General features: G+C 43.9%; 1 protein-coding gene across 1 annotated transcript in view; it reads left to right on the top strand.

Moving 5' to 3' along the window:
- Positions 1-15,488, top strand: part of PPME1 (protein phosphatase methylesterase 1) — a 171,423-nt gene that overhangs the window by 5,404 nt on the left and 150,531 nt on the right. Inside the window, exon 2 of the mRNA XM_086933828.1 lies at positions 7,362-7,455. Coding sequence (XP_086789954.1) covers positions 7,362-7,455 — 94 coding nt within the window. The remainder of the gene's footprint in view (positions 1-7,361; positions 7,456-15,488) is intronic.

Genomic DNA, 15,488 nt, shown 5'->3' with positions numbered 1-15,488 from the left:
TCTGGGCGTACTACGAATGTCTGTACGAGAGTGGAGAGACGGGCGGGGCGGATGAGCTGGGCGCCTTTCTAGAAGGGTTACAGCTACCGCAATTGCAGGAATCGGAGGCAGAGGAGTTGGGTCGGCCCATCACGATCAGGGAGATAGGGAGTGCAGTGAAGCAGATGGCCAGAAATAGGACTCCGGGTCTTGACGGTCTTCCGATTGAGTTTTATAGTAAATATTTGGAGTACCTAGCCCCGCAGCTGCAATTGGTTTATAATGAAGCGCAATTGCGTGGTCGGCTCCCAGGCTCCATGTGTGAGGCCCTGATGATCCCGTTATTAAAACCGGGCAGGGAGGGCGCGGCTCTATCCTCCTATCGTCCGTTGTCCATGCTTACGACGGACTATAAGATCCTGAGTAAAATCCTGGCGAATAGACTACTGGCCCACATGACCGGTCTGGTTCACAAGGATCAGTGCGGCTTTATCCCTACACGTAACACCACCCACAATATCCGCAGGCTTACAAGGTTGATGGGGGCCCACTGGTCGGATACCATTACTCCGTTTGTACTCTCTATAGATATCGAGAAGGCCTTTGACAGTCTTGAGTGGGGTTATCTGTACGAGGTGATGCAGCGTTTCGGGCTGGGGGACGGATACATCAACTGGACCAAAGTCCTGTATACTGAAGCTGTAGCTAGAGTCAGGGTTGGCTCACTGATCTCGAAGCAGTACTCCGTGCGACGAGGCACTAGGCAGGGGTGCTCCCTCTCTCCCCTCCTGTTTGCTTTGGCAATGGAACCCTTTGCTGTGGAGGCCAGATCGGGCCGCCACTATGAAGGACTGATGTATAGGGACAGGCCGCATCTTATTTCGTTGTATGCAGATGACCCACTGATGTTCTTGGCCGATGCGGACGCAGAGCTACTAGGGGCGAGACGGCTGTTGGAGCGGTTTGGGCGACTGTCGGGCCTGAAGGTCAATTGGCCCAAATCCTGTTTATTCCCCCTGAGACCAGGAGAACCGTGCCCTCTCACGGCGCAGGAACTCCGGTGGGAACCGCATTGTCTGCATTATCTAGGAGTTTACGTCTACCATACCCCAACGGATATGCTGGATGGTAATATCAACCGTTGCATTACCGCCCTGAGAGGGAGTATGGATTTTTGGTCCACTCTTCCACTGTCACTGGCTGGTCGGATCTCCCTACTTAAGATGGTGGCTCTGCCCAGGCTGTTGTATTACTTTAGGACGCTTCCGGTGTGGATCCCAGGCTCTGTTTTTCGGCGCCTGAGATCACTGGTCATAGCTTTTCTCTGGGGCACAGGGAGGCGACGCATCGCGCTGGATACCCTTTTGCGGCCCAAGAATGAGGGAGGCATGGCGGTGCCTGATTTTGAAGGTTACTATCTAGCAGCTCAGTTGCAGGCTTTCACTAAGGAGGTCGCGAGGGTATATAGAGGCTAGAGATGAGGGCACCCCGCGGCATGTGCTGGCGTACATCACACTGCATCAGAGGCTCTTGGTTAGGGACCTGACAGTGGAGGAACAGACATTTCGACTCTGCTGGAATCGGGCGCGCAAACGAGCGGGGGTCCGCCTTATGTATGCTCCTGAAATCCCGTAGGGGATGGTTACGGCCCTCCCTCATGGAGGGGACTGGTCGCGGTTACTGGGCTGGGAAGAGGCTGGGGTCCATATGCTGGGCGACTTGTACGAGGATGGGGTGCTGCTCCCGTTTCAGGAACTGCAGGAGCGGTTCGACCTCCCACGAGGCGACTACTTGTTGCATGCGGCGGTAACGGGCGCTATGCAGGACCACTGGGGAGAAGGGTTGCAGGAACCGGGGACCTCCCTGGCGTGCCAGTATACGATGATGGCAGCCGGGACCTTTAAGGCTGTCACCTGTCTATACTCCAGAATGTTGCGGGAGGCTTTGCAGCCGCTCGCAGCTTTGAAGGCCAAGTGGGAGTTGGACCTCCAAATGGAGATCCCTGATGCGACCTGGGGTCAGCTGCTGCGACGGGCACGGAAAAGTTCGAGAAACGCCAGGTTTCAGATAATCCATTTCTACATTATCCATCGGGCATACCTCACACCGGGGAAAATACGGCAGTACTTTGGGGTGGAACAAGCAGCCTGTCCCAGATGCAATACAGCTGGAGCGGACTTGGGTCACATGCTGTGGGACTGCCCGGCCGGGATTACTGGCAGGAGATTGGGAGGGCTCTGAACAATGCAACGGATAGGGACATACAGTACACCAAGGCAGTGGGGGTCCTACATTGGTTTCCGCACACGTCTAAGAATAAAAATACCAGTAAATTTATAAATTTGGGGCTGATCCTTGCAAAGCGGGAGATCACGAGAAATTGGAAGTCGAAAGTGGGACCCACATATAAGCGATGGTATGGTGAATGTTTGCGGTGGGCGGCATGTGAAAGCACCTTGAGGTACCAGGTGGCTTGGAGAACGGATGATGAGAAGGCTATGGAGGGGGCGACTGCATGGGAAATGATGGTACAGGCGCTCCGAGATGATGCTGAAGAGGGGAATGAGGAGATGGAAGAATTAGGCGCAGCTAACCCCGCTGACTTACCCGGGGACACACCTTAGCGAATGTATAAGACCTTCCTTCAACACACCAGACTTTACTCTGACTAGTATTTTGCACAGCACGGCCACGGGGGGGGTGGGGGGAGTTCGGAACTGTTGGGGTGATGGGGGGAGGGTGTTTGTTAGGGGTGGGGGAGGGGCCAAAATCACAAAAGCAACCCACTTTTTCTTGCAACAATGATGTCGGACAATGAAGTATGCAGCAGGGAATGACCTAAGGGTAAAGGCAGAACTGTCTTCTTTTGGGGACGTGCCACTCAGGATGGGGGATGACAATCACCACTGTATCTTCTTGCTATGCTTTCTGATCGTACTGTGAAGTTACTGTCTGTACATTTATTTTGGTGATGCAATAAAAACGATGTTACAAAAAAAAAATGGTAATCTTCAGCCAACTGGGCATTAATATCCTGTCATTCCAGATTGAGAGGATCAGTGATTTTCCTCTCCCTCTTAGACCTTGGGATAGTGTTCTGTTAACTGATGGTGTCTGCCCCGATTCTGTTGGTTTAAACCATCATTGTGCCTCCTATGGTTTCTCAAACATGATTTTAAAGCCCCGATTGGAAACTATCTCTAAATTATGACTCCCATTTTGCAAATGGAAACCAGTGTATGCAGTGGGTACCTGGGCCTGTGGGTACACACTTCAACTGAAACCATTGACTTTGATCAATCGTTTAAGAGAGCCAGTCTTCTAAAATTAGGTAATGCCAGCAGGACCGTTGTGCATGTCATCCTATTTCGAGCTCCAGTAATCCGCTGATTGAGCTGACACCTTGGAATCAAGCAACAGCATTAAGTGGCCTGCCATAGACCTGTGACCATGGTTCTTTTGTCAAAGAATACTGGCACCGTGACAGCCACTTTATCCTGACAAAGAAGTGTGATTTTGCATTATTTCTTTTTGAGACCCTAAAATCACTATTTGTCAGTGAAATTGTTCTGGTTCAGTTTTCTGTGGTGTGCGTCAGCATGTTTAAAATATTTGTGTGTTATTTGTCTCTTCTTACTCTCTAAGAAAGTAGGGCAAAGGGCAGACATGGCACAGGATTCTTGCACGGGCTGTCTTTGAAAGTGATGTGATGTAAATACCTGCCTCAGATTGTGTTTGGCGAGTGAGTCTGCCTTCTTAAAGGGATGGTTCTTCTTCCAAATTTTATTTAAAAAACTGTGGCGAAATGGCATATTTTACATCAAAATGTCCACATACATTTGCTAAAAACATGCCTGACTCACTCTAGCAGTGACTGGGTTTTACCCGTCCACGGAAAAGTTAGTCAGAATGGTGTAAAAAAGAAGTGTATAATCCATTAAAGTCTAAATGCCATAGGTGATGTCAGTTCTGAGAATGCAGTTTCACATGGCTTCATATTCCTTTTTGATTGCACCATTCTTCCTCTTATATATTTCGCGCACTGCAGAACTGCCCAACAACAACTGACTATCCTGAGCGATTGGTAATAGTTTCATGTAGGCCCATATAGAGCTTTGACATTGCACCAAAGTACATATTTACAAAGAACTCTCAGGTTTCCCGGGTCACGTGAGTGTAGCTCCTCAAGTAAAGGTTATTTCTTTGTGTTTTGAGTTCTAGAGGATGTTGATATATCAAGGTTCCTGGGCTAGCAGAAGGCTTTCTTTGAACACCACTGACATCACAGGGTTGTCTCGGCCCTTCTCCCCCTGAAGCCTATTACTTGCTGTTATGGTGCTAATTATGGGCAAGTAGTGGAAATATAGAAAAGTTAACGGGGTTCTTTTTGGCCTGCTGCTTCCTTCCTGATCACTGGGAGAGCATGTCGGAGCAAGTTGGGAGCTAGCAGCTGCTACCCCAGCTCACACCCAATTGATGTCCATGGACTCCCAATCCTAATTCTATGACACGATAAACAGAGCTATAAATTTCAGAACGCCAGGAAAAAACTGGACTGGGCAAACTACTCAAGGATTGAGAAACTTGAGCGCTCTGCATGCTGATCCTCCTGTAACTTCACAATGAGACTGTCCCAGCTCTGACTGTGCACTTCGGTCCTCACAGGCAATACCATTGCTGTTTAAGCGCTGGGTGCATGCAGCTCTAAACATGTACCTTATTACACCTCCATGTCACACGGACTACTTGTTTCCAGTCCTAGGCTTTTAGTATCCCAGCAATGCATTCTGGAATCTGAAGTATTGGTTTAATACAGTCGATCCCTTCATCTATCACTCCTGGTAGAGATGGTTGTAAGAATTAAGCAAGGACTAGACACTAATATTTGACTGTTTATGCCTTTGAGTCAGAATGTAACTCCATGCATCTCATTTCTGATCAGCAGCCCTTCTGCTATGCCGTTACTGATACCGGGCAGAGTTTTCTTGGAGCACTTGTGACCGAGGCATTCCCCGATTTCCCCGAACTGTGATCACCCTATAGTTCTTTTGCCTGTGCAACTAAACCTAGCTCAGATTTATTAATCTTGGCGTAAACCCCTTATTCGGTGAAAGCAGTTGATCCTTGATAATTATCAGTTTGGCTTATAGTTTTCTGTTCTTACTCCATTTTTTATTTTTGCGACCAGTTCATAAAACGGCTGCCCTAGCATACAGTCAGGTGTTCAAGTAATAGTGGAATTGACGCGTTGAAATATCCGAATGTAAGGCACCCCTACAAGGATCCGACAGGGGGCTGCAACCCCCCACCCTCTTGCACAGTGCCTTTGTAAATTGGTCCGAGCTAGCCTCCTCTAGACCCCCTACACTTTGTGTCGGCCCTGCCTCAGTCGTGGGATTCGAAGAGACGGGGACGCTTCGCTGTTGTGGCCTTCAATCTGTTAAATTCTTGATTACACTTGTTAACGCTGGGAATATAAGTGGGTGTAATCAGGAGACGATGAGTTGTCTATGCAAATTAAGCAAACACCCACTCAGTATTCTTAAACATTGGCAAGTCCTTTCCCAGGCTCATCTGGAGTTTCTACACTTCTACTTATTTGAACCAGGCGCACGTGGTTCAGAATAAGACTTCCCACGAACATGAAAATAACATTTTTGAAAACTTCAGTAACAAGCCAACTAAGTGACCCAATACTCCGGCAGGTATGCAGAAAACAGCCATACTCCTGTAATGTAAAGAAAACTGAATGGCCCGTCCCTCGCTGAAGGCCAGAACCGCTGTCCCTTGGGGGTAGAATCTTAAATGTTCGCAAATGCTAAAGTTTTCAGGGATTTGGGGGTTCTTTCGGTGAGAATTTTCACGGTAACCCCAGATGCCTCCGGATGCTGCTGTGGTCCGAGATATATATTTTATTGGATACTTAGGCCGCTCGTTATCCTTCGCTCCCTTCTACCCCCCACCACCCCAAACACTTAGCCACAACAACATTAACCCCCCTCCATTTACAACATTAACCCCCCTCCATTTACCTTTTATTGTTTTTTCAGAGAATGTAGTGGCCTCACAGGGTTCAACAATGCTTATGCTCCAGGTTACGAGTCCCTGCCCGCTCTCTGCTACTATTAATTCCTCACTTTGCTTCTGTTTTACAGAAGTCCTAAACCGAGGACCGGCCCTGGTTGTCTGTGAGGAATACATTACGCTTGTTAAAATAAATTTAGCTCATATAAGTTGAGCAAGCACGAATTTGAGATGCAGGAGTTCCAGGGTTTCTCTCTCACTGCCCCCTTTCTAATGCATGTGCAGTTTTTAAAAGCTGTGTACATATGTGCTTTTTAAGCGCATATGCCTATTTTGGTGCAAAGTAGATTGATGGTTTTGAAATAAGAGAGGAAATGCTCTCTTTGCACTGTTAGAGTAGTGCTTTCCAAACATTTTAGAACCAAGACCCAATTTTCAGAACGACAGGCGTATGGGACCCAGCTAACATATTAATGGACATGAGGCGGGCGATTTATATTTTTATGTAACTAAAGTATCACGTGGTAGCACACTGTCATTTACAGAAAGCACATGTTCCTTTGGCCACTAAATTTGCACAGACATACAGTTTTACTGGTAAAACTGTATTGCACACAAACGATGTGGAAATCGGGTTTCAGTGAAAGTCCAGTGACTTGATTTGATCCTATTAAACTTTGTTTCCATCACACTATAGAATTACAAAAAGATGCTTAATTTTTGTTTTCCTAACTGCTGAATGTTTACAGTTCATTAACAAATATTTACATTTTGTTGTTACACAAAATGACATCCATCAAACAGCATTTCCATTCACACTTCCAGTACCCCAACAACATTGTCACAATTCACTTCACTTTTATTTCTGTGACTGAAAAGTGAGAGGAGTTTGTGAACACCAATGTCCATGTTAAATACATAAATAGCAGTATGTCAGTAGACATAGCCTGACATTTGACCTCTGTCTTTGAAGCGAGGCAATTGCGACAAGATAAACACAGAATTTGAGTGTCTTAATTTCTTGAACTTTTGCCATCCGCCAAAAATTGTCTTGCGGCCTACAGTTTGGGTAACACTGTGCATTGACCCGTTTAGAATGTCGAGGTGCACCGCTAGATTATGTTGGCTGATTTGTGTGTTGCTTTGTGCACAAGATCACCCGACAGTGCAGATGAGTTTCTCTGATTTCATTGTTGACGTTCGGCTAGAAATACCACTGATTATTCGCTTTTAGTTTGTATGTTTAATTTCAAGCACCTGTTTGCTCCTCAGAACGCCAGAACATTCCTTTCGTCATGATTGCTTGCTTAATATGCTTACTTTTTTTTTATTTATATACATATTTTTTCTTTCTGCAGCCCTGGAAGAAAGCGCGACTTTTCCCCTGTGCCCTGGAGCCAGTACTTTGAAACAATGGATGATATTGTTGTAGAAAACGAAACTGGCAAAGATATATCCTTTGAAAACTGCTTCGCCCTGGCGCTGTGATGACTGGCATTATGCCTGCACGTTCTATAAATGTAAAGAAGCATGTCTGTGTGTGTGTGTGTGTGTGTGTGTGTGTGTGTGTGTACAAGATACATACTGCAAGATATCTGTGCCTGTCTTTCATTTGTTAGGAAATATCTATGGCCATGCCTCTAGCTCACTCAGGTGGGCACTGAAAATGGAGCAACCATGATAAAAATTACTGGAGAAGCCAATAAGGATGGCTTTAATGTGCCAATGCATGCAATGATCATTCATTCATATGTGCCTGTTTTTGCATGTGTTAGCTCATTAAAGACGGGTCTTTTTGACTTTGTCTTTTCTTATTTATGTTTCGCCAATTTGCAAGTGCAGCTGGTTGCACCATTACAAGATGGGGGAACTAATGGACTTGTGGAATGGGCTGCTGGAATGGAGAGTACAAACATCAGCAATATTAGTTGAAAGATTGAGAGTTTCTTGTGAGAGCAAACATACATTTTCACCCGGATTATGTTGCTAATGGTTTGTATACGGGATGAAGATACATAAGATGAATGAATCGGAGGGGTAGGCGTTTGCCTAATTTGAACAATTCTTCCTAGGCCACAATGTTTGATGAGATGCTGCTCCCTGCTGGCACTGGTATTCTAGCATTACATCCTTCTTCGTACCACCCAGTCTGTATCATCTGTCTGGGAGCTGTAGGCAATATGTAAAGATGTTTGAAATATTTTTTTGTTGTTTATTTTCTTTTTTTTTTCTTCAATGGGAAAAAGATGAGTGCAAATTTTAGAATAATTGCGAGACAAAAGAGCAATGTTGTTGGTACATAAAATATTTCTCATTAGTGTTTGTTTAGTAAAAAGATTTAAAATGAAAAAATATTGAGACGGCCACCATTATTCTCTCTTGTGTGTAATGATCAAGGTTGTAAAGGGATAATTTGCTTAGCACAAGGCTAGAGTCATGTGGTAGAAGCACCCCTTTAAATGAAAATGAAATTACGTCCAGAGGACCTCTCAAATCAGAAGGAATGAACATCCGCTTGAACAGCCCTGCCCTGTGGTCCGAGACCTTTTAGCACAGAGCTGAATGTGTGTCATTTTAATGTTGGTGATTTCCATGTGTTAATTCTTTCGCTGACGGGAGACTGAGAGATACTACAGTGGTACAGGGAAAGGAACTAGAATTGCACTGGTCTGCTGTAACTACTAGCATTCAAGAAATACTTGAAGTACATGCTGGAAGGAACAAAGCTTAAAATCAATCCTATCCTTGCAGAAAGGAACAGGGTGCTAGACCTAGTCACTGTTTTCCCATTCCCTAATACCAACTAGAGGCACCTAAAAGCTGTTGAGCATGCCACAAGTACATAGAAGGGCTGAACCTTTCAACTGCTAGCAGAAGGCCCCACAGCAACAGGGGCAAGAGGCTAGGCGGTCAATGCCAGAGTATTACATCAACCTTCTGGAGAATGCACACCTACCCAGCATGATCCATAGGCAGTCTTCCCCATAAGCCCTACGGTGGAGGGCAAACCGCCTTTAGTCAAGAGCTTGTACAAAAAAAACAGCTTTTACATGCATGAGAGTACGGCAGGCTAACAGGGCGTTCGTATAATAACTCATGGATGTTGCCTAAATATCCCCAAAACAGTGTCTGACCTTCTTACATTGTATTGTCAGAAAGACATTAAAGAAAAAGGCACACAACTTTAAATAAATCATTGAGTGAAAAAGTTTCTTGTCTGCACAGGGCAAATAAGACTGATGCATCAATGTATCTATGAGGCCTCAGCAACTAGATAGCATTTTTGAACTGTTGCTACCAGTTCAAAGAGATGTGATGCCCAAGCAGTGCAGGGTGCACTTCAATCCCTGTACACGAGCGGAGATGTCCAATTCTCTAGCCCTCTACAGAGATTCAAAGTAGGAAAGTGTCAAGAAGGCAAGATTATGCCACCATTACCAGAGAGTAACAGAAGCATAAACAGAGTGCCGCTAGCTCACATCAGTTGCCTGGGCCGTTGAACATAATAGTGGAGAGGTGTGGTGCAGCGGCCAGGGCAGCTGACTTCGAAGCACAGGGTTCTCAGTTCAATCACCGGCTCCACACCATGTGACTCTGGGCAATAGATCACTTAATTTCCACGGGGGCCCCCAGCGCCTTGAGACCCGTATGGGTGAGTAGTTTGCGCTTTACAAATACAGATTTACATATATAATAGGAGAGACACCAACTTCTGCATTTACTGTTCCAATGGTCTCAAGGAACAGCACAGATCAGAGTCGGCTGCCTCCTTGCACAGATAAGCTGCAACTTTTCTTAACCTCATCCGTGCGGTGCAGATTTACCCCCGGTGCTGGGCCCTAATGTAAATGGGTGTGGTCATGACAGAACGGTTCCGTCATGAGCACAGCGTGACCGATGCTCATGATGGAACCGTTCCGTCATGAGCATCGAAAGGGTTAATCGGCCTTAACCTATATTTTCCACTCTCGCAGACTCCTAAACTGCCTTACTAAGTAAACCTAGACATTGCTGGGCTAGCAGTGGGCCTCTGTCCTATGAGTGAGTAAAACCTAAGAGCAGGAAAGCAGAGTGTGAAGATTCCCTGCGTGTTGAACCTATAATTCTCCACTCAGCCTGCTTAGCAAGTCTTGCTCACCCCAGGCTACTCAGAAAAGGGGACAACAGAGTACACTGCAAGCACCAACATTATTTCGAGTACTGCATCAGCAGTGCAGTATTGCTGTATCCTAAATCCACAATTTGCTGTGCCTCTTCCGCCAAACTCTTCTAATGGGTGGGTGTTTCCGGAAAGTGTCTCATGAGATGCATTGAGCTGCTCCTCATGCTACGCTCCCGAAGTGGAAGCTGGAGGGCTGACTGCAACGCAGCAGCGATCTCTGCACTGGTTCTCCTCTAAATCATGGAAAATGAGACAGTGTCTTCACAGCACTGTCATTAGCAGGCCAGAATGATCTATGGTGTGGAGCTGCAGGACTCTGGTTTAGGAGGTCAGAGCCCTTTGATGCTTTGAGAGAATGAGACACCAACTGGTGTGGAAACAAGATGGAAGAACTGGACTTTTTGATACAATCGCCATGTAAAAACATCTGTGCAAAATGTATAATTGCGCAACTCAACACTGAAAGCACCTCTGTGTCTTCTTTCGTTTGCAATCACATGAGCTTTCATGGACAGCTGAAGCCCTCTCTAGCCAGACTTAAAAACAAACCCATGGCCAACTGTACAAAGACAGCGACCAAAATATTATTTTGTAAACATATACTTGAGTATGTATTTTTCTTTTTGCCTTTTAGTGCTTTTATGTGCAGACAATTGTAAGATTTGATTATTGGAAGTTTATCCAAAATGATGTGCATGGTGGTTTGTACCTTGTTTCTATGTATTTGTTGTGTCGTTCCTAGCCGCAATCAAAGACCTGTTTACAGGTTGCTTTCTGCCAGAAGTTTGTCTCCTAGCAAGAGGAGGATGTTCTAGAAACGATTTTAATAGCAATCTTAAAATGTGTGACTGGTGCCTGCTGTTGAGAATAGAGAAATAATAAGTACTCTTTCTCTCCTTTCCCTCCTTTCCCTTGTGCTGTTTCGCGTTCTTTCTTTTCTTTGACACAGCTTCATATATTTCTATGCTTTTAAAACTATTTCCTCTGTGTCAAAGAGCCACTGCAAAATCTTATAGCAATCCAGTTTAATTTGTTTGAGTAAAAGAAAAGTCAATAAAAAACAAACTGAAAAATATCAGTAATTTTAGGAATCCTAGCACGCCATCTGAAATCTTAGATAACCCTAAAGCCTCAAAATCCCAATCCAAATAGATCTGGTAGTTGCTCTTTTATTTGTGATGCAAATTATGTGCAGCCGACGGACGTTCATCCACTCTGGCAGATTTGCCAAACAACAGTCTTGTTGCTCTGAGAGTTACAACTAGCACGCAATAAATATTGTGTGGGACTTTTTGAGTGCTAACCCGAACAATGTTATTTTGTGCACTAACTGTTTTTGAAACTCTCATGATGCCATTCAGATATCGGATTTTTTTCAAATAAGACCTAGTTACCATTGGGCACTGACCCTAAATCCACACTCCAGTTGGGATTGGTTGACCCTTTAAGTTAGTGGATGCCGTTCATCCTCAGAGTTCACTTGTCACCCAATTCTTGATTTGCCACTTTTGAAGTATGGGCCTCTGAAGTTTCGGGCTTCAGGGATGTTTCCAATATATTGGACCCTGATAAACCCCCTTTAAAGAAACGTGGACATTTGCCTTTAACACACTGACTATTTTGAAACCCTGTTCCATTTGTGGAGGAGGGGAGTACTTTGGTAGTCGTTTTGTGGATTTGTTGGAAAGAAAACTTGGTAAAAGTAGCTCACATTGTTGAGTTGCGCTTCCAGCACCCAAGGCTACCAAAACATCGAGGACTGTGTGCATACATATTGTATCTGACTTGATACTTAGTTTCTTTTTTTCTAACATATCCACACCATTGACTGACTAGGAAAAAATAATAGTAAACCTGATGACACTTGGCAAGTTTGCGCCCTGGATAACCTGGGCCCCATGTTATAAACATTGGAAGCATTAAAATTCTGTTTTACCTCGCACCCAGAAGGTGCACGCACCTTCAGTTTTTTGTGTGCATCTGGGTTTGAGCTGCCCTGTTTAAGCTGATTTAAATAAACACACATTTATTGAAGTTGATCTCCCTGGCTGGACTTTGATTTATTGTGTGTCATTTGATGTAGCATGCTAGATCTCACTTTCTAACTCTTGGTATTCGTTTTGAACTGCTTGATTTCAACATGTGAAAAAGTTCAGGATATCAAATGGAATGACTCGGTTATCTAATATGACTAATGCCTTATTCAGATATGACATCGACTTCTGGGCAACTTACCTGACTCCATTATTTAACCACATTTATAAGGAAAAAAAGATTCCTGAGTCTTGGCAAGGAAACATCTTCCACCCTCTCCTCAAAAGTGGATGCAGAATGGACCCTGGTAACTACAGACTAATAGCCCTAATCGATGTGGAGGCAAAGCTGTTTTCTTCTTGCATATTGTCTCTACTAAGACAATGGATAAAAGAACACAATATAATACCCAACTTTCAAACCGGTTTTAGGGAAGGCATGGGCTGCTTAACCAATCTGTCAGCCCTGTCCTTATTAATCGAAGGAGCAAGGAAAAAGAAGATCGGTTTAATAGCCTGTTATATAGACCTGAAATCCGCCTTCGACCGAGTCCCCAGAAAAAGACTATGGGAAAAACTGGATCTCATGGGTCTCCCACCGGCACTAATGGAAACATTAATGGTTTTATATAGCAGAACATGGGCCAAGGTAAAATTGGGTGATGGAAGAAGAATATCTGCTGAACAAAAAATATTTAATGGCCTTAAACAAGGCTGTGTGCTCTCTCCAAGCCTTTTTAATATATATCTGGCCGATTTGAAAGACCATCTCAAGAATGTTAATGGACACCCGCCCAAACTGGCCAATGAAAGCATCCAGTGCCTCCAATATGCGGATGACATTGTAGTTTTAAGCCAAACCCCAATAGGCCTACAAAGAGTAATATCGGAACTAACTGACTATTTCGAGAGAGAAGGTTTGGAAATAAACACCAAAAAAACAAAGGTGGTGAGATTGACGGGCACCGGTGGAAAATCCTTCACTTGGCAAACAAAAGGAAAACCCATTGAGGAAACAACTGCTTATAAATATCTGGGGGTCACAATAAGTAAAAACATGTCCCTCACAGATCATAAAAGAACAATTACCGCAAAGGCCCAAGCACTGAGCTTTGCTTTCAAGGTTTTGCAAAAGAAATTGCAATGTCCATCATATGACCACCTGTTAAAAGTAATGACAGCCCAAGTCTTACCATCCCTCTCATATGGACTGGAAATATGGCATGGGAAAGAAGCAGCTATCCTAAACGCATTCCAGACAAGAATATATAAAACTGTCTTTCACATATACAAAGGAGCAGCCCCTGCCCAAATAAGGCTAGAATTTGGTCTACAAAATCAAATCTACCAGAGGAAAGCAGCTCTAGTGAAATGGTGCTGGAAATTGAGATTATCGGAAACTGGATCTTTAAACAACTTATGTTGGCAAGAAATTAAAAAACAATATGACCAACAGGAACCTGACTCATGGGGCTATGACCTGAGAGCCTCACTAGACACCCTAAAAATAGTGGAGATCTGGAATAACCCACCGGAACCAACGTCCTTTAAAAAAAATTGCAATCTAAACGCAAAAGCCTTATCTCTTGTAGAGGATAAAAAGACTTTGGCCAAACGTCGACACGCATGGACCATTCTAAATTCGTATAAACGACTAAAACCTCAACCTTATCTCACTGCGCACTTCCGGCTATCATTGAAAACAAAATTCATGGCCTTCAGAATGGGCAACCATATCTCGAAAGACTTGATTCCGTCATGGAAGGTCACTCACCAGGAACGAAGATGTAGATTATGTGATTATCACAGTGAGACCTTGAGTCACCTCCTGTGCACGTGCGAGTCTTCTAAAGAAGAAAGGAACATTTTACTGAAACCAATTTTTAATATGCTACAGATCCGTACCTGCAGGCAAGCTGTGACCAGCTGGATGGGAGCAGGTTCAAACATTTTGATATGCCGCGGGGTAAAGTTCATGAATTCTGTAGAGACAAAGCTTCAAAAAGCAGAATCAGACCCTCGATAATGACTGGATTAGTTTGAAAATGTAAAAACGAGAAAAGACATTTTTTTAACTAAAGGAACTTTTAAGTGTGTGTTACTTTTAAATTGTTTTTTGGATATGTATACTTTATGGTTGTGAAATACCAAATAAAGTAATTTTTTGACTGACTGACTGACTCGGTTATCCAATCAAAAAGCTCCACTATGTGGCAAACGACCGTCTCCACCAAATGTTACAACCCCCTACATTTTGTCCATCAATTTGACAGATATAATTTTGAATCTAGTGAGTTTTTCAAAATAATGTTTCTCTGGATTAAAAAAATGTTTCCTAAGAATTTGTAAGCACACATTACAGTTTAAATTGCAAACCCCCTGCTTTGAAATAAAAACGAAAAGAGCAAAGAAACAGGCAACTCTCTTACCTGGAAAATAAAACTGTTTTATGACAGCAGATGCGCTACTGAGCAACAGGGCACTTCAGATCTTCTATCCATGCACCACGGAGGGGAACAAGTAAGTGTTTTTACTCTGTTCTTATTGAATGTCTTGTTTTCTATTTGGAAAACATTTTTGGTGCATCGGAGTATTTGTGTGCTTACCCTCAGTTTTTTTTCTCTAGATCTGTTACCTTTTTCTCGTCAGGTCTTCTTTCTTGTGTAACCATACTGCTATTTAGAAGCAAGCCGATTACCTTTGGGCTTGATTTGTTCAGCAAAGTTGGTAACACATCGCATTTGCCTTCTGGAGGGTAATCCTGCAGAAAGCTGTCTTCCATGGTTGTTTCTTTTTGTTTGGAAAAAACCCAAAAGAAAACAGTTGTTCTATAGAAGTATTTTGGAAAGAAAAGGAGGAATCCTGATTCAAGTACCTTTGTGACATTGGAACTGGTCTGGCGGTGATCAGTCACCTTTAAGACGGACAGTATTGCAAAAGCCATTTGTCAATCATTCATCATTGACCAGTCCAAGGTCTTTGATGTTGCGGCAAAAAACATCCACCTAAAATGACACTTATTACAAGGAGCTCCTATTGGCCACACAAAGGAATAGAGAAGCAAACAACTTCAGCAAAATGAGGCCCAGCAAATGTCTCCCACCATTAGGGAGACTGACATTTGTTGTAATTTTTTGTGTTCTTTTTGACAGCTGCATGACTAAGCCCTTCTTCAGAAGATGCCCAACAAAATCCTTAAATTTCCTTGCCCAAGAACCACGTTTGGGGGCAATAATGGGAATTACTACTAAAAGAACCTTTTTATTATTTTTTTTTGGAATCTATGCTTT

Source organism: Lissotriton vulgaris, chromosome 8 (assembly GCF_964263255.1).
Source record: "Lissotriton vulgaris chromosome 8, aLisVul1.2, whole genome shotgun sequence".
NCBI lineage: Eukaryota > Metazoa > Chordata > Amphibia > Caudata > Salamandridae > Lissotriton > Lissotriton vulgaris.
Note: the sequence above shows the minus strand (reverse complement) of the source record. Positions and strands in the feature narration are given on the sequence as shown.